The sequence below is a fragment of the Barbus barbus genome (genome assembly GCF_936440315.1).
Source record: "Barbus barbus genome assembly, chromosome: 1".
NCBI classification, from domain to species: Eukaryota; Metazoa; Chordata; class Actinopteri; order Cypriniformes; family Cyprinidae; genus Barbus; species Barbus barbus.
Window position 1 is genome coordinate 29,174,594 of NC_136729.1, and position 20,136 is coordinate 29,194,729.

Consider the following 20,136-nt stretch of genomic DNA (forward strand, 5'->3'; position numbering starts at 1 on the left):
AAACTGTCAATATTTGTGGTTATTTGGTGCAGGATGACTTTTACAGTAATTGGAACAGCCGTATTAAAAGCTGGGGAGCAGTCAGCTGATTAAAGACGGCCCTGCTGGCCTGTGTGTGTATGTGTGTGTGGAGAGAGAGCGAGTGAAACTGACAGAGAGATGAAAGAACAGTATTACCTGTAAAGGCTTTGTATGCTCATGCATCTGTCTGTCTGATGTTCTAGTATGTAAGCAAGAATGAGAGCGACATGACTGATGGTTTACGTTAAAATCTGGATCTAAAGGAACGTTTAATATTGTGTGAGTTATGATTGGCACTCAAATGCCACATTCACACTTACATATCCAATATATGGTGTGTATGTGTTTGTGTGTGGTTGTGGGACAATAACATCCTCTCTTTTCACTAAAAACCTGTAAAATTTGCCAATAGGAGTAATATTTGTAAGTGTCTGGGTACCAGGCTAAAATGGGTCAGAGTCAGTGTTTGTGTTTGTTTCGTTGTGAGTATGTTTGGGTCAGAAAATGGGGGCACACATCACAATGTAACGCGTGTAGGCAAAACGAGGCAGCAAATTGCAGGAATGTGATCAGTCACAAGAGAGAAGGAGATGCTGACTTCACTCTTTCTTTTTTAACTTCTCAAATCCTATTTGATTCTTAAAAGAGGGTAGAGAAATGAGGAGAAAAAAAAGTGTGGAAAGAAAGAAAGATTACTCGTACAAAAGCTTTTGATTGAGGCAAATGGTTGCTAAAGTGGGTTGCGCCATTCAGACGACGTCTCTCCCTACACACACACCGTATCATGTGTAGGCACAGAAATAAGAAAGCATTTACAAAGCTTTTTTGCACTGTGGCTGGTCACATGCTGGTCTTGAGCTGAAGTTAAGGCACAAAGCCAGTTGCCGTTATGGGGTAAATGTGTTTTTAGGGTCAGAATGTGTGCATATGAGGGATTTTTCCAGTGGTGTATAAAGTACATGAAAGCCATATTCAAGTAAAAGAGCAGATATCTTACCAGAAAATGACTTTGGTAGAAGTTGAAGTCACCGTTTAGAATATTACTTGAGTAAAAGTCATTTTTAAAGTATGTGATATTCATTGTACTTAAGTACGAAAATATTTATTTATTTATTTTTTAATCTTAAACGAAAGAAAAAGTACAAGTAAATGCAAAATGGAAAAGAAGCAAATAAATATATATAAAAAATGTTCATACGCAGCTTGAGTAGCAAGATTGTGTTCAGTTTTAACTCTTTCTTCCATTTTGTATTTTTGGGTATGAATAAAGAGCAGTTCACCTGTTACTTAGTGTCTTTTATTCCAACATAAGAAAACATGTCTGGAATCTGCATCTGAAATAGCATTTAGATGTATTTACACAGTTTAATGTATCTCAGAGGGGACATGGATGCATTTAAACTGCAGTTACAGATGCATAAATAGGCCTAATGTTTTGTTTTTAACATAAAACATTGAATACTGATATTTAAAATAATTTAAGACATGACAAAATAGTCAAAATGTGAAATGAAAACCGCCAGTAGGTGGCAGCAAGTGACTGTTAATGAGTGAGTGATTGAGATTCAACCGATTCATTCAAACGGCTGATTCATTCAGAAACAAAGCATTTGACTGTGTTAATGAGTGAATCACTGACTCATTTTTATCATCCGATTCGTTCAAAAAGCTGATTCATTCAATAAGTAAACACCGTCCATTGCTCAGAGATGCAAAACAGTGCTGTGATCTTTCTTTGGAACTATTTTACGTGGGCAAAAACAAGCAATATTCTGTCTAAAATTTAAGTAACTTATTGCTTTACTGAACTTGTATAAAATGATTATTAAATGTGTTATCATGCTTATATCTTCAGAAAAACGGTACTCTTTGTGTGATATAGATTAAGTTAATGATATCAAATTATATAAATATAAAAAGCATACAGAAGCATTTTTGCCGTCTACAATTTAGAATGCCTGCAATTGTAAGTTTTAATAGACTAATAAATCAATGTGCTTGCACTCTGTGTGTTATAGCCTATTGGTGATATAGCCTACTTGATAATGTCAGATCGCACATCATTACAACAACACTTACCAAATTATCGCAGACGATGCTGTATCGCACACCCCAGACTCGACTTGAGTGGAAAATGAATCATCCGCAGTTGTGCGGCACTTGTTTGCACATGAGCAAATGTGTTTTTAGGAGTCTAACATGCAAGCACCAGACCACTGATTCGTCAAACCTGCTTTCCTGCAGTCCATATTCTTCTGACTTCTGACTGTTTTGTAGTAAGTAACGAATACGCTTTGGGGAAATGTATTGGAGTAAAAGTATACATTTTAATTAGGAAATGTAGTGGAATAAAAGTAAAAGTTGGCTGAAATATAAAAACTCAAGTAAAGTACAGACACTCCCCAAAAAGTACTGTAACAAAGTATTATTAATTTGTTAAAATACACCACTGGATTTTTCACCCCTTCATTATAAAACACAGTTTTTCATTTTGTGAAATTTATGAAGACTTAAATTGCCCATTTGAAAATCATAGCTCATGCACTGCTGTAAAGCATGTGCAATAGTTTTAACAGAAAATCTTGTAGGTATTATTTGCAGGTATTTCATTGAATAAAATAATAATAATAATTATAAAAGAAAAAAATCTATATATATCTTTTTTTCAGGTATTTTAAGAATATATATATATATATATATATATATATATATATATATATATATATATATATATATATATATATATATATTCTTAAAAGACCTGACCTAGTCATATATCTTAGTTTTAACAACAAATATATGACATATGGGTATTTCTAAAATAAAATAAAATTCAATATGTGGTTAAAAAAAAATCTCTTGTAGGCAACTGTATCTAGTTTTTATTTTTATTTTTGTCTCTCTATTAGTTAGATTATTGTGAGATGTATATATTTTGTCTAATTCTTTTTTTTTTTTAATTATTATTATTATTTGATGTCGGGTTTACAGAGTAAATAAAATAGAAAAGAAAAGTAAAATAAAATAAAGGTCCCACTTTATATTAAGTGGCCTTGACTACTTGGTACTTACATCAAGAAATATGTACGATGTACTTATTGTGTTCATATTGTATTGCAAACACTTTTGCTGCTTTTGAGGTGGGATATGGGTAAGGTTAGGGACAGGTGTAGTGGTATGGGTAGGTTTAAGGGTTGGTTAAGTTGTAAGGGATGGGTCAACAGTGTAATTATAAATGTAATTACAGAAATTAATTACAGATGTAGTTACATGCAGGTATTTTTTTTAATATAAGTACTATGTAAAAACATGTATGTATTGTACCAAATGATTAATTTAAATGTAGGCCACTGGAAATAAAGTTGGACCAAGTAGAATAATGCAAAAAAATAGGATGTGGTAGGCAACTATAACTTCTCAAAGGACCTGACCTGTTCTTGTGTCACATTAACTTCTCTGGAGTGTCAAACGCTTCACACAATATGAGATCCCCCTGTAACTCACCATGGTGTAACACTGCTGACATCTCACATATAAGCATAGTGACTAATTATCTCCAAGTGTGGACTTGTTGACACTCTTAGATGTTACTGGTGTGACAATTGCTCAATCAGAGCGGCCCTTCGTTATCACCGTTTTCCATCAAGCTCCCTGCCGACGTCACCTGTCAAAACCAGGGCGCATCGGTGAAACGAAGACCCTGTTGCTGACATGGCTGTTTTCTCATTTTTTTCCCCTCCCTGTATTGTTCATTTCAACACAATCTGCCATATGCTTCCCACTACAGATGATGAGAGGCTGGATAAAACATCGGGACGTGAGTGTACTTGGGTGGGGGTCGGGGTGATATCTCTAAAGAAAGCTTCTGAACTGTCAGCATTCTGTCAGGTTGCGTAGGGTGGGGAGGGGGAAAGTAGTGCACATGAACTCATTGATGTGTTTGACTTTGTGTGGCGTTAGCAGATTTGGGTGGCAAAAGCTGAAAGGATGGCGAACAACAGAAGAAACAAGACTGGAAAAAGGTCTCTGGCGTGCGGCCGGTTTGAAGTGAAACAGAACAGTCTGTGAATTATGTCTCTCTCTGGTTCTCTGTTTCTTAGATGTGGGGGAAGAGATGGCGAAACCTGCGAGTGCTGTCCAGCCCCCAACTACTCAGCACCGGGAACGGAGTGTGGGTTCAAGCATGAAGGACTGCCCCTATTGTGGCAAATCTTTCCGCACCTCCCACCATCTGAAGGTCCATCTAAGAATACATACAGGTGAGTGAGAAGTCCAAGAAGCAAATTTTGGGCATTTATATTTTGACAGATATGTAGTGAAGTATGTGCCTAATAAACCTAATCACAGTTTTTCCTGGCGTTAATGATGCACATTTTAAACAGCCCACTTTAGTGGAATTTAAAAACTCTGAGCCCATAAATGAACTTCAGGTATGTGAGGCAGGACGCCCCGGCCCAGCAGAGTAATGATGTGAGCAGTGCTGGTACAGTGGCTGTCAGGAGACCCTGCTGTTCCACCCAAGAGCAAGGCTGAGGCTCACTAGCAGGCACAGCTGGCCTAGTTAACATGCAGGATAACCAGGATAAGCACTCAGAGGTCACCTTAGATTCAGCACACTGCTGTCTCTGTTTATGTTCATGAGTGTGTAAACAATGACAGCATTTTAATATGCATTATTATTATTATTACTGTTATTATTAGTAGTATTGTTGTTGTTGTTGTGGTTGTTATATATATATATATATATATATATATATATATATATATATATATATATATATATATATATATATATATATATATATATATATAATCTATATTTAACTGAATTGTAAGCCATTTTATTCGTCTTCTCTTAAGAATGATAACTATATCTAAATACATTGGGCTAGACCGATGAGAATAATTTTTATGGGTCAGATCAGAAATACCTGCACATGTTCACAGTGAAGCTTCAGTCATAAAAAGGACAGACATAAAAATAGAAAGAAGAGAGAGAGAGTGTAAGAGAGAGAAAAGAAGGAAACAGCTTTCTATATTCAGCAAATAATGTGAGGCCACTACCGATTCATTCCTTAACTGTAAATGTAAATCACTCGCAGCTCAGGGAATCGATGGTTGTTATTTTTTTGCTATATGCATACAAGCAAGAGTGGAGACCACCCAGATGGTATTTGTCCCACTTAATAAGAAGCACATAGCTGCGCTATTCTGGAGCATTAAGGTTGATTATAAGGCATGCTTAACAATGGAGCTGATGTGTAACTCTCTCAGTACTCTCTCAGCCTGCAGTATTTGCATTTTCTGTTGTAACAGAAGCACATGAAATGCTATTACTTTTCAATGCAGTACTCATATGAAGTCTGCAGAACGCTGTCATCTGCATTTGTTATTATCTAATATGGACTGGGAGGCAGTTGAAAAGAGTTGAAATGACTTAAGAAATATGATTATTATTTTTTTATGAAAAATGTATTTTAATTTAAAATGTTATGCAGCATATAGATAATATCACACATATGATAGTGATAATGTCAACTGTACATTTAAACAGAGAGCTTAAGGCTTTAGACAGGCTGGTTATATCCTCCTAGCAGGAGAGCAGCGGATGGAGTGGGGAAATATGTTTCTAGCTGAGGGAGGTTGAGTTATGCCTGCTCAGAGCAGGGGGTAAGGGTCCCCAGTAGGGCCGTATTTCAGCTGAGAGGAAACAGAGGCCCTCGTCCCGAGCCTCCGTTAACTCACTCACTCACTCCGCTTGCTGGGGTGATCCACGTGTGTGCGGTGTAGCCCGAGCGCGTTTACACGCAGACGCTTCGCTTTCTGTCGATGCAGCAATTTACACTGGCCCTGATGTACTTGCAAGATGTGTGACTCTTTGCTGATCGGTTATAGGTTTGTCATAAAGATTCCCGGCTGACAGACATCGGAGATATGGGGCAGGTCTCGGTCTAGCTCTGCTCGAATAATTTACAGGAACAACAGGCCCTTCCAATCAGGCTGAAACTATGCTGTTGACATTAAACAAATATTCTGCCCTGATTTAAAGCAATCAGACATGCGGATGACACAAAGCGGGCCTCAATCCCGATGCCGTTATCCCATCACAATGGCGTTGCTTACTGAGGAGGCCAGGGCATTGTGTGACACAATGTTAGATTAATGACTCTCTAACGTTGGCTTGAAAGGAATGAAGTGAATTTAAATTTCTCCAAAAGTTAAAGAGCTAATGTTACAGTATTAATTTCCTCTCCAACAGTGAGCGGGAAAATATCCATTAGTGAAATTAAGCACAGTTTTCTAGGTAGCTAACATTGTGCAGCGTATAGTGTGGGGCCACAGCTAATGAACACTGCAGTGGGCGATATTTCATTATACAAATTAATGCTCACATTTTAATGGGAAAGTCACATAATGAATCTAGGCTTCAGTGACAGCAATTAGAGACACAGATTGTCCCCTTCTGGACAAGGCAGTATTTAGCAGTAAGCAGCTGTAGATAAAAAATAAAAAGGTCCTTGCTCCTGACAATGGCTACGCATAACTCGAGGCTATAGGAGAACTAACATGCCAGACGAATCACCTTTGTTTGAAGAGAGACAGAGGACAGACAGGCATCGGCTGTGCGAGTTCACCTTGGTGATCGGGAGCCATTACGCATCTTGAGCGAGACTTGGACCAGACCGAGGAGATCTGGCTCATACGGCTGGATGGAGGTTTATGGTTGTATCGAACAGCATTTTAAAGGTTTGCTTTGAAGAGGGAGAAAGAGCCATTAAACTCAGGTCTGTGGTCAGTTGCTACGGCTCCAAACCATAAGCATTGTAAATTACAAAGGTCACTCAGCAGACTCCCAGCAGAAAAGTTGACTGTATCGTCTGGTGCGTGGTTTGCGGTTTTGTTTAGTTCGTATTTGTTTAGTTTAGTTTTTGTTCTCTCTGGTAATGCTTATTTGCTTACTACATGGTGAGTTAGTTCTCTAAAAGTCTTTAAGATGAATGGAAGGATTGAAGTAATGGGCCATACAGTAAAGGATCATTTAAAATGTAAATAGAAGTTTTGGGTACTACGTGTAGGGCTTGAGAACTCAAACACCTTGACATTCTTGTCTCTACATTTGGCGTAGATAAAGCATGGCTTAAGGATTTTTCCAGCGCAGTCAATCTCTCTCTCTCTTTTTATCCCCCTGTGGAATGAAGGTTGTCTTTTCACCATTCTGTAAAGCCATATGGAAATTCATCTTAAAGTATGTCATATCTATTAACTATTTTAATTGCCCTTCTGTAAAGGCTGTTGGTGTTTATTCTGAACTGTTACTATGGAGTCATGACAAATCACACAAATCCATCTGAAATCAGTTTGTGCTGGACTTCTTCAAGTGTTGAGACTGAAAGCATTCTGTTAGAAGTAAACTTGCGAAATGATAATGGATATGTACTACTCACAGTGAGAGGTCTCTGTAATTTATATAAAGCCTGTCACACTATACCAGATGGCAATTTGATATGTATTTTTTCCTCCCTATTTTTATTAACACAGTCCATCAGCCATTAGAGTGAGCATTGGAAACTTTTTTGGGAGTTTTGCATTCTCTCATTTCAAAAGATGAAAAATAATAATCTCTTTACCTCTCTGCCTTGGCGATCCATTTTGTTTCCCCGAGGTTGTGTTGTTTGTGTGGATATCAATTAAAAGTGGATTAACGGGTACATAATGACCTTTAGCAGTAAATTGTGTGTAATGTTGCAAGGCAGGATACAGTATATTCCCCAGATGTCACACGTGCCCCTGACGTATGATGGAGCAGATGTCTTACTGAGCCCAAATGGTGCACAAAGAACATGCCACATGCACAGAGACTTACACAGGCACAACATACAACCAGCAAACAAAGAATATGTGTATATAAATAATGATCTATATATGTATAATAATCGAATGTACTATAGTTTTAGCATCTCATAATTTATTAGCGTAATATTTGTCCTAATATGTTTTTTAAAGTAAAAATAAATTGAAATGTTATTAGTATTTTCATAAGCAGACGCACGAGATGGGGTGGAGAAAAGCAGATCACTCTAATTGTACTCTAATTTTGGGTACAGAATATCATTCCTTCCAGTTAAAGGAACTGAAAATGATCATTTGCATCAAGGACGTTTCCTTATTGAATCACACCAAGCCTCTGTTATCCTGCTCAGAGGATAAGCACTTATTGGGTTAAAAGCTCATCTTGTATGATGTCTTTTGAATATGCGCTTCAAACACTCTTGTGTGAAAGAACAAAAGACCCCTTTCTTTCTTTCTTTCTTATCCTCACTCTCTCTCCTGCCCTTCACTGTATGTCCCTCTGTATATTTGTTCCTTATCAATATAGTATTGAGTTTATGATTGCGATCCTTTATTTAGGAAGCTGTGCAGTGGGTCTGCAGATCTTCCATTCTTTTTCTGGAATGGCGCCCTCCAAATAATGATAAATTACTTGAGCACTATGCCATTTGCTAATTATATCCATGATTTACTACAGAGCCAGACTTAAATCATTCAATTCAGTCTTGCGTAACAATGCAACATTTTTTCTGGGTTAAAAAATGTTTTCCATGTGTATAATCTAAGCGTTTATAGCCACGCACACACACATCGACAAACATGCTTTTATTTTCATTTTCCCATATCTCTCGAAACTCCCTCTCTCACTGTCTTTTTTTTCTACCTCGCACGTCATCGTTTAATTCCTGAAACATTACGGGGTTTCAAAAATCAAGCCTTGCATTTAGTTTATTGCTTATTGATCTTATAAATCTAGCTTTCATTCCAAGCCTATTCTAATTGTTGTCAGAAAGTATTTTGTATCGATATTGATCGGATCATGCAAATGCAATTTAGACTCTTTCTCTTGTTAAAAGCTACTCCCTTTTCACTTTTAACAAGAATTCTTGTACATTTGCATGTGTTTCTAAACTGCCTGCATACCTTCTTTTACAGTACATTTCATGCTGGTTAGCATTTTGTAATCCACAGTGTGAGGCTGCCTTATGAGGAATGTTCATGTGCACCACATATGGTGTGTTTATATCATTTAGACTATCTTCACTCTCAAATGAGGCCCTTTTATTGGGTGCATTTTGGACTGAGGGGTCACAGTTGTCCTCCGGGGGGAATAAAGAGTTTCTGTGGGGCTTGATTTATCCTCACAATGATAAACTACAAATAGAGAATGTCCACAGAAAAGCTCCACCACCAAGGTAGAGGCTTGACAGCAGACAAGGCCAGGAGAGAGACAGAAAATGAGGGAGAGAAAGACAGCAACAACCAGCAGCACCACAAGCCTGCAGTTCCCCATGTGAAAAGAGATAACATCCAGACAGTTTTGTTGTCAGTTGAAAATATGATCTCTGTAGTGGACTGAAGGCACCATATGGTGATATGTTTTTTATGGCGCTGACGTGAGTGATGGCTCACTCCTAGGATCTGGATTGAGCTGGATCGACCCGTATTGAAACTCCTCCTTCGTCTCAAAAAGGCTGATGGACTGTTTACTAAGTGATAAATGTGGTCGAACGCTGCAGAATGTGAGATTTAGAGAGGCTTGACGTAATCCCTGACATGATTCCTGTCAAATATTTACGTTGTTTTTCTTTTTGCTCTTCTTCTGACAGGTGGAACAAGCCCAGGGTTCCTGCTGAGCTTGTTGGCACCTTTATTATTACTGCTGTACTGACATCAGCTCCTGTCTGTCTTTGTTTCTTTCTATCACTCTCGCTGTAGGTGAAAAGCCCTACAGGTGCCCTCATTGTGACTATGCAGGCACTCAATCAGCTTCTCTGAAGTACCACCTGGAGCGCCATCATCGTGAGCGACAGAATGGAAGTGGCCCCTCAGCCAACCACCCTCCATCTTCTGAACACAAGGATGACCACGCCAAGAACAGCAGTAGCAGTGGGGTCTTTGCTCGGCCCGATGTCCTTCGCGGGGTCTTCAAAGGGGTGATGCCCTCTGGTCTTGACTTCAGAGGGGGTCAAATGCTCCCACACCAGTGGGTACCACCAGGAATGCTCTCACCCAGAGACAGAGACCGTGAAAGGGAACGCGATCGCCACGGACCAGGGTCAGAGCCCACCTCGGAGAGCATGAAGAGTCCTGAGGGGCCAGCCTCTGCAGGGGACAGTCCTGCCAGCTTCTCCGACCTGGGCCGAGCTTACCAGAGTATGGTGGGAAACGGCATCAACTTCCAGGGCTCCCTGCAGGCTTTCATGGACAGCTTTGTCCTCAACTCCATGAAGAAAGAAAAAGAGATGAGAGAGAGTCAGCTGCATGGCCAGCACTTTAGCCAGGAGAGTGCCGAGGCCAAGACCAAAAGAGCCAGTGAAGCCAACCAGGAAGAGAATACCACCAGTGATGTCAAGCCAGCTGAGGGTGGTCGCTCCCAGTATGAGCCTCTGGATTTGTCCGTTAGACCTGAAGCAGGGTCCCTCCCTGGAGCCTCCATCACCATCCAGGACAATGTTGCCTGGCATGGCTGCCTCTTCTGCTCCTTCACAACTGCCTCTGTGGAGCTGATGGCCCTCCACCTGCAAGCCAACCACCTGGGTAAAGGCAAGTGTGGCCCAGGAAAAGATGCTAAGGAGCACCTCCTGGGAGAGCCTTCCCATGCAGGAAAAGCTACTGGCTTGGCTCCACCACCACCACCAGGCCTTCTTCATCACCATGAGGGAGCCCCGTCCAGGGACAGAGAGACTGAGTCTGAGGAGCTGAAGGGACAAGCAGGCTGGTCCAACCATCTGGAGCAGCCCCCACATGGAGCCTCCATGGGCACGTTCTCCAGTGACTTCTACAAGCCCTTTGGTCCTGTGTATGATGGCTCTGCTAGAGGGCCTGTTGGATTCCTGGACCAGCAACAAATTCAGCCCAGTGATATGGGTGGTCAGGGCCCCCTGGACGACCTATCCGACAAGGCGTCCTGCAGCGAAATAGAAGCATCTGAAGAACATGGTGGCCAGTCTGAAGAAGATGAAGTAAGTCGTGACAAGTCATTGCCTAACCCTGCTGTTACAGAGAGGCATATGCGTTCTGATGATGAAGAGGAGGCAGAGGAAGAAGAAGAGATGGAGATGGGTGACACTGAGGACGATGACCGTGGATCCATGCAAATGCTTCCTGAATCTCCATTGTCAGGGAAGGACATCCGAAGATGCAAGCTGACTATGGGCCCCCAAAGCTCTGGCCTTTCTCCTCCTCAGCCTCCCACCCCTGAGAAGCAGTGGCAGCAGCAGCAGACAGGCCTTGGTCTCCTCTCCCCAAGCGGTGGTCCTCCTGGCCTGGTAAAGCCTGATCAGGCCCACCTGGAGCATCAGATGAACATGCTATCTGTCCTGCGGGCCTACAGTTCAGAGAACCTTGCAGCCTTCAACGGAGGCCTTGGCGGCAGCTCCTATGGAGGAGGCAGTGGCACCAGCAACATGAAAAGAAATGACCCCTCTGGTGAGTATGACAACATAAAGCCCTGTTTTAGTGTCATAAATCCATGAAGAGTGACTTTCAAAATGACTTACTGTTATACATACACACTCTCAGACAAGTAAACACATGGCATACAATGCATTATGAGCAACACATCATCACTACAGCATCTACTATTTCTTATTTGTGAAGCAATTACACATTGAGACATTTGTTCAATGCTTCCCGCATTGCTCAGAGCTGCACCAATACACAAACTCTCTAAAGGAGCAAGATTTGCTTTTGAGTGATTTCAACCTTATTTCGGGCAAGTTTAGAGACCATCAGGATGACAAAGTAACATATTAATCTTTATTATATTGTCATTTTACAAGAGCTCCAGTCCCACCCTCTCTCTTTCCCTCCTCTTTCTGGGAATAAGGGTGTCTGCTTTGGAACAGACCAGGAGCTGATGCTCCCTGTGTCATCTCTAGCTCACAGAACTTAACTATCTTAGCTTTCATAAAGGCCTCTCCCAAAAGCCCATTACTTTATAAGAGCCCGGGATCTATGGCCTTGTGAAAAATGATCTGTCAGCTTTCATGATTCTGCTAAGGTTACTGGTGCTCCTTGAGACTACTGTGTTTCACACTGCCCTTTCTGAAAATTTGGTGATAAAAAGAAAAAGAGAGTAACTGTGAATGAAAAAAAAAAGAGAGTAAATCTCTAAGAACTGAATTTGTAGTTTGGTTTGGGCAGCTGTAGTAGAAAGTAAGTGGGTGCCACAGCCTTTAGATGTCCTTTTTTTAGGGAATTTCTTACAGTTTAGAGATACTTTTTGCTGAAGTAAAACAGTCAGGTAATAAAACGTAAGTATCCTACATTTTCCTTTTGTTCTTAATATATTATTCATTAAGGAGACAACTAATTTTCAATTCTGGAGTTGAGACAGATGTTCTTAGCTTGGTGCTTTACATTGGTGTTATTACTTGTACTCTGCAAACACAGAGAAGCAAGGCAGACTTTTTTTTTTTTTTTGCTCCCAGTAAAACAATCTTACTGCAAATAGGTGTAGGATTAACCAGGGGGGTTAAACTGGAACTGCAAGTATTTTTAACAGACATGTTTTATTAAGCTGCTTCATTCTCACAAATCTTAATACTTATTGTTCCTTTAAATTGTAACTAGCAAATTGCTCATTCAATCCAGTTTAGTTGTTGTGTATTGTGCTTGATTAGTAACCACTAATTTATCAACAGTGATTTGGATGACACAAAGTCTGTATAGGTGTTAGTTAGTTATTTTAGTAATAGTCATTTTAGTTTAAGTTGTTATTTCAATATAGGGTGTCTATAGGTAGGCTACTACATCTGATATTTTTTGTCCAGTGACATTTGGATCTCTGTTTTACCGTAATGTTGACTACAAGCGAGTCAACAACGAACACTCACGTCAGCTGAACTAGTCGACAATGTGAGTCAGTTATCTGGAGAAAAGAAAAGGAAAGAAAGAAAAAAAAGGCTAACTCTCTAGTTATAACCTTGGAAAAACATGAAAAGTCAAAGAGATGAACAAATATTTGTGTAGCTGTGTTAAAGAATTAAGCATGTTTCCACCATGATAGTTTGAATTTACAAAAGAAAGGAACGCCATAGTCTGTTAGTTTTTACACCATCTTTCATACAAGGGAGACAATAGAGAGAGAAAAGTGAAGTCTCAAGACTTCCATGTGTTTCACTTTCCCCCTTCAAAACGGTTTACATTAACAATTTATGGTGCTTTTGACCTTTCAATTATGGAAAATATGTCTGTCATGGAGGAGGAACCTGTTGCATTTTTAATATTTAGAGGAGGTCATTCACTTGGCTGACAATGAATGCTAGTTTTTTGTCATCGTAGTGAATGTATCGTATTGTAATATCCTTCTTTAATCAAAGACATTTGAAAAGTGCCCTTGTGACGTCCTCCTCTCCTGCTGCTGTGAAGAGGGACTGACCTTTAGAGATAAGGCTTTGTCTACAGAACAAAAGTTTTTTGTTTGGCATTTTTAAAGCATGACTCCATCAGTTTGTTTCTGGTGGATGCTGACGGGTAGCCGAGTGCCTCTGTATACGCTGTGACAGTGTGTGGGCATGTTTGAGTAATACATACAGTAAAACCATTGAATGACCACAAGCAGAGCTCAACAGACAGTTAATTCTTTCTATTCTGAAGGGAATGTGTTAGTATTACCGCTGAACCTGTTCTACATACATTGTGTGCGTGTGTGATAGAGATTTCGACGCCCGAGGAAGGTACTCTACTAAAATGCATTCTTAACTACTATTTTTTGTGTTGTTTTCCATTAAAATTTATGTATGTATACGTAAAAAAACAGAACAAAAACAAAAATATATATATATAATATAATATAATAGATCTGGCAGATTTTTCTTTTTCACTTTTTTGCTTGGAACATGCATGCTTTGGAAACGCAAAAAAATCAGGAAATATTGTTTTAAGGATGTTTAGATATTTTTACTGGAAAACAAGACAGGTACAGTTGTTAAGAATATGATTTTTGTTTTATGCATTTTGTGCATTCACCCATCTCTTCTGTATTACAGTATGTGGACATTCACAATTCACACCTCACCGGTGTTGTGCATATAGCCTATAGAAATTGACTTAAAAATACAAAAACAGCACAAGCACTTTTTTTCAGTTTCAAACCCAAATAGATGTAAAAATACCATACAGGTGGAACTAACTGATCTCGAGTCTTTTGAGCTTGGGCCTCTTGTACAAAATTGAGTGAAACACGTTCTACACAATTCCTTGGGGCTGGGCATAGATGAATCAAAAATCCCTCTGAAAATTTAATTCAGGGCAAAATATGATTATCTGAAGTGGCTTGGCATTAGGTTTGTATGCAAATAGTGCATACATCATTAATATTTAGAAATCTCAGCTGAATATGGTATGCCTTGACATCCGGGATGGAATGAACGAGAGTCATTTTAAAGTGACACCCTCATTATTATACCGCTTTTGTAAGACACACAAACACATTTACTCTCTCTTGCATGTCAAGTATCTTACATTCATATTGTAGTTCAACCCTCTCCCATATTTTAAACACAATGCACATTTTCCTTCAATCACAACAAATACCAGAAAGCTAAAACTAAAAAGCTATTTCTTCAATAGCCTACTGAAATTAGTTGGAAATCTACTCATATCAGCGTTAAGATTAATATATCGTAATTTGTTGAAAAAAAGGCCTGAAACACAGCATAGCACATATTAATCATGAAGTATATCTACGATTTAGCGCCAAGTTCTATCAGTCACCTCAGACTGTGTGTAGTCTAGTGGATTAGCTTTGAATTGTTCACATTGCTTAATGGCCTTGTTCCATTGTGCAAGGCAGCCATTGTGTAAGTGTATCATATAATCAATACTAGGTCTGTTAGTGGCATATCTTCATCTATACATTGCACATGTCTCGAGCATTGTGTTCTTTGTCTGTCTTTATTTTGCTCCTCTTTGTCTTTCCCTTAATTTAACAAGGTATCATCACAAGCTACGAGTGTTATAATAACCACACATCAGTCCTGGTTATCAGCGGCACCTGTGCGAAATAGTGTTATGGCCAGCAGACAGTAAAAACGTAGCCTTCAACATTTTTTAAATGTTTGCTGGTGCGCTATAAGAATCGAAACGTGCCACCAGAAAAAGTGCTTTCATTTATTGTGAAGCACCACTTACAGCAAAGAAAAAAAAGGATGAACGAGAGAAATGAGATTATTAGTGTCCTTTCCGTCTGCCGCCATCACTCTCACCGAGCTTTTTTCGCACACTCTCTACCCTCACCCCGTTTTGTTTTTGTTGTTGTTTTCATTGTCGTGGTCGTCGTAGCTTGCAGTGTAAACAGTTATCTTGATTCACCCGCCCTGTCTCCATTAGCCGTCGTGAAAAATGGCCACATTTAGATTTCTCACAGGAGCAGTTGCGAGCGCATGCTTGTAGTACAGAGCACAGTTACCCGGCCTGTCTAAAGTGTGTGAATTTTCATACCCTGCTTAATAGTATAAAGTGAGCTTCTGTGTGAGTGTCTGAGGCCCTAGATGGTGCTTAGGAGCCCAGGTTTCAGATGTTTACCGCTAAGAGCCGTCCAGCCACCACACACAATCCAGTTTTGCCACACAGTCAAGACATTCCTCAAGCCACGGGCAGAGAAAGAGAGATGGACAGAAAAAAAAGCGAGAGATGATGTACGTATAGAGAGATCAGACTTGAAGGACTGCTGAAAGAGGGGGCTGCTCACCCCAACCATCCTAGTTCATAAGGCCATGACACCCCCTGGTGGAAAAGCAGTGAACCCTGTCCCCATTCACTCCAAACCACTCAGTGAGAATGACAGATGATTGGAGACAAAGACAGATAGAAGGAAATAGGGACTGAGTGAATAACTGTAAGTCAGAAAAGAGATGTATGCTTAGGAGGATTGGTTTATGTCTTTCCTTTTCTTCTTCTATGCAAATCCCTTTGGGTTTATCAATTTACAATGTGTCCTCCTTATATGTCATGGCAGACTTACAAACTGAGTAAAAAAAGGACTTTATAAACGCTGCAGTTAAAGTAGATGTGTGAAATACTGTGAATTCCCAGTATTTTTACTTGTTTCATTTTAGCGCCTGTCTGCTAGCCTGTGTGTGTGCATGTTAGCGTGTATCTTGCCCAGCAGACAGGAGTGGGTAGTTAAATGTAAATGGTGTTTAGTCACCAGTGGCCAATTATCACTGTCAGGAGGGTGTAGGATCAGACCCTCTCTTGGGCGGGTCTTGACCCCAGTCTGGTGCGGGTCAGAAAGAGCGCACTACTTCCTGTCTTCCTGTCAGCCTTAAGTTCATCTTTCCCATCTTTCCCCCCTCTCTAACTTCTTCTAACTTTATATGCCTCTGTACCTCTCACTCTTTCTCTTTTTCTCAATATGTTTTTCTCCAGTGAGTGCGGTAATAAAGTGCTCGTGTGAGTGTGTGTTGTTCTCTGACCAGGTTCTATTATGATAATTAAAAAACATATGGTGCCTGCAGTGCGTACAGTGAACCCACAGATGTAAAGGAACAGACGCGACTTGTGACTTTCCTTTCATACCGAGGAACATGATGACACGTCCTCACATGCTTGCACACACATCACACTTCCAAGTAGTAACGTTTAGTATAGATCAGATCTTTCTTGTTCATTGTAATATTCCTTTGCTCTTATTTCCCACAAAATGTAAGTATATATTTCAGTAGACTTCAAATAGCATAAATCAGCGGTTGTCATCAATGGACAACAAGTGACAAAACTTTAAATATAATGTTTAGATATTATTATTATTATTATTGTTATTATATTTTTAAATTATAATATAGATGTTTTATTCTAAAATCATATATTTAAATAAGTATACATCTGTAATGTAATTTAATATGATAGTAATAGATAATACAGAAAGAGCTATGAATTAAATCTCTCTCTCTCTCTCTCTCTCTCTCTCAAATTCAAGTTTTCAAATTCATATGAGCTTTATTGGCATGACTTGCACAGTTTTGCCAAAGCATTGTCCATTACATGATTAAGGAACAAACGATTGTATAATACATAAAACAGTACATGCATTCTTTCTTTCTTTTTTTCCACAAACAAGAAAAATATTTAAGACATTGCTTAAAAAAAAAAAAAAAAACATCTTTGTACAACTTGCAAGAAATGATCTTGCTTCAGTTTTGTCCACTTTCTGACAGTCTTAGTTTGTGACAGGCTGATACATATCTTGCTGCTGTTGTGATCATTTTGGGATTTTCCCCTAAAATGTGACTTTATTTTTCTGCATTTGGTAGTGCCATAAAATTTGAAAAGGACTTCCTCTCTCTCTCTCTCTCTCTACTGACAATGACTGAATCAGAACAGACTTGCGACCTATTTTTGGGTCTCGACCCACCATTTAGAGCTACTGCCATATAGTTTATGATCATTAAATTCATGATTATTTACATTCACAATGTAATAATAATAATAATTATAATTATTTAATAATAATATACCATTTATAATAAATATCAATTAATAATTATGATTATTATGTGTATGCTATAAATTATTTTGTGATTTTATTAAAAGAATAAAACAAATCTGATTTTAAATAAATTACATTTTATAAAAATATAATATTGTTTTATGTTTTTACTTAATTTTGTTTAAAAAAATAAATAAATAATACAAATCTGTACTGCCCATGACCCAGTCAGAACAGACCTGCGACCCACCAGTTAAGAACCGCTGCCATACAGGGTGCAGTTTTCGAATTCATGAAATATTTTTCTTGGAAACACAATTTACTCCACACACAAACACACGACTGCATGTCACCTCAATGACAAGCTCGTTTACCACATAGCAATTACTACTAAGTAATTATCAGTTAGAACTATTAGAGACGCCGAGCACGAATGAGAGAGAATATAACACAGAACAGACAAAACATCTCTTGATTTCCCTTTTTCCGCTCCCTATTTGCCCCTGACTTTCATCTCCCTTTCGGTAAAAAGAGATCTGCACACTCAAAAAGCGGTGCGGGGATGAAACTTGGTAATTGCCAGTAATGCTGTCCTCATCAGGTGGCTAATTAACAGTAATATGGCTCGTGTTAGTCTGCTAGCATCCACGCAGCCCCTGCGTTCGGGCGACTGCGGAGAGGCGGGAGATCCCGTCACACTCTGATGATGCGTTTGGCCCGAGGGTCGCCCGGTCCGTGTTTTATGCACACTTAATCCCTCCCCCGGGAACGCTGAGGCCCTCCGTAATCTTGAGCTCTGTACTGTGGAAGTCGGGGCCAGAGAACCTGCGACAAACCGGGATGTTACGTACGACTGATTTGTAAAAGACAAATCATTCATCTCTGACAGATGATGTTTAACCTGTCACTGGGAGTTTAAATGCTGTCAGCCTCCGAGAGCACTGTTGTGGTACATTTAAGAGCTGTCAAACAGTCTTATTACAGAGTAAAGGTAGACTCTTGACACGACACATCAGACTCTTTCTCTGAGCCTTGTCCCACGCTTCTCCGTCTCAGAGCACACTGCCGGAGGGAAGCGCTCACGTAATGAAAGACTGCTCGCTCTCTTTCGCTCTCCTTGGAAGTCTCTGAGGTGACAGATAGTGTTGGTGCATCTCCACTCATTCCATTGTGCGGAGTGTGATGAAGGCTCGTCGGGTGAAGGCGAGGTGCTATTTCACATGTTCAATATTACCATTTTAACTTCAACCTAGGTGAATTAGCGCCTTGTCACTCAGCGACGCAAATTCTGCTTTCAAAGAGCAATTAATTGTAAAAGCTGTTGTCAAGCCCATTGGATGGTACCTGTTGCTCTCCTCCAGCAGCTGTGCAATCTCTAAAAATATTTTCCCTGACGCTAATTTACTCCGATATCAACTTTGGCTGAGCTGAAAGCTTTTGAAAGGCCTCGTAATTTCACTCTCTTTCACTCCTGTCTCGTACCTTGCTGACGTTCAGTACAGTAGGCTTCGCCGTTTCCAGCGGGGAGAAAAAGAGAGAGTGGTCGCTGAATAAAGGATCGGGTTCCAATATGACAACAAAGAAAGAGAAATATTCAATGCTAATGACAGCAAAACAATTATGCTATTCATAATATTAGACGGAAAGAAAGATCTTGTTAGAGAAAACCTTGGGAGAGGAGAATATGAAGTGTTCTCACTGGCGCAGTAATCACGGCATGCTTCCGTTATTTTTATTCCCCCGTAGCCCACTATAGTTTGCATTTAATGACAGAAACCCTTAAGCTAATACTTAATAGATTTGCTCCTAGACCCAGAGGTTTTTTTTCTCCCCTCACATATTTGATCTTATTTCTTTGTTTTTGTTTTGTTTTGTTTCTCCGACTTTGTTCAATTGGAGGTATTCCTCGTAGCTGAGCTGCTTGCGTTCCCCAGGTGCCCTCAGATGTGACGATCTGCTCTCAGAGGGATTGTACCGGCAGAACAACACTTCCTGCCTGCGCAAGGGCACACCTGACACACACAATATAATGATCATGCTTACACACAGCGTATGACATACACTCCAAACGTAATGAGAGAATATGCCCCGACTCCGGCTGGCAGGCGCTGGAGTTAAAAAAAGAAAAAAGCACAAGTATGTCAACTTTTATTTGCTCCTTTATTCCACATCAATGGCAAACAACGCACTAAAGTTAATAAAACAAATACAGAAAACACAGTCTGGCTGAGGCAGAGGCAACAGGGGTGTGTTTTGAGAGGTCGTGTAGCAATTACAGACGAATCTGTCGGAATCTTCCACGTACTTCTAGTTGCTGCGTGAAAGACGAGCCGGTCCAATAAGCCACATTTGATTTAGACTTCAAATAAACAGGGTGGAAGCAAAGTTCCTGCAAATAGAGGGAGTGGAGGAGCGACATAAAAGAAAAGCATTGCATGAGAGATAAGCCCACATTATACCATTAGCTGTTAAAAAATGCACTTAATTCCTCTGTAGAGATGGAAATAAATTGCACGAGCTCGAGCATTGTTCCATGCAAATCCCATCGAATGGATTTAAGATGGCGTATTGTTTATTAGGGAAATATGGGGGGAGGTAGGAGAGCTGCTGTTCTAATTGCAGTAATT

The 20,136-nt window shown here is 39.8% G+C and overlaps 1 protein-coding gene across 4 annotated transcripts in view; it reads left to right on the plus strand.

The window, feature by feature from the left end:
- LOC306868977 (zinc finger protein 536-like) overlaps positions 1-20,136 on the plus strand; it is a 184,718-nt gene that overhangs the window by 124,504 nt on the left and 40,078 nt on the right. For all 4 annotated transcript variants that reach the window (XM_079415485.1, XM_079415486.1, XM_079415488.1 and 1 more), the window contains 2 exons: positions 4,122-4,280; positions 9,790-11,502. In XM_079415485.1, the coding sequence (XP_079271611.1) occupies positions 4,122-4,280; positions 9,790-11,502 (1,872 nt within the window). The remainder of the gene's footprint in view (positions 1-4,121; positions 4,281-9,789; positions 11,503-20,136) is intronic.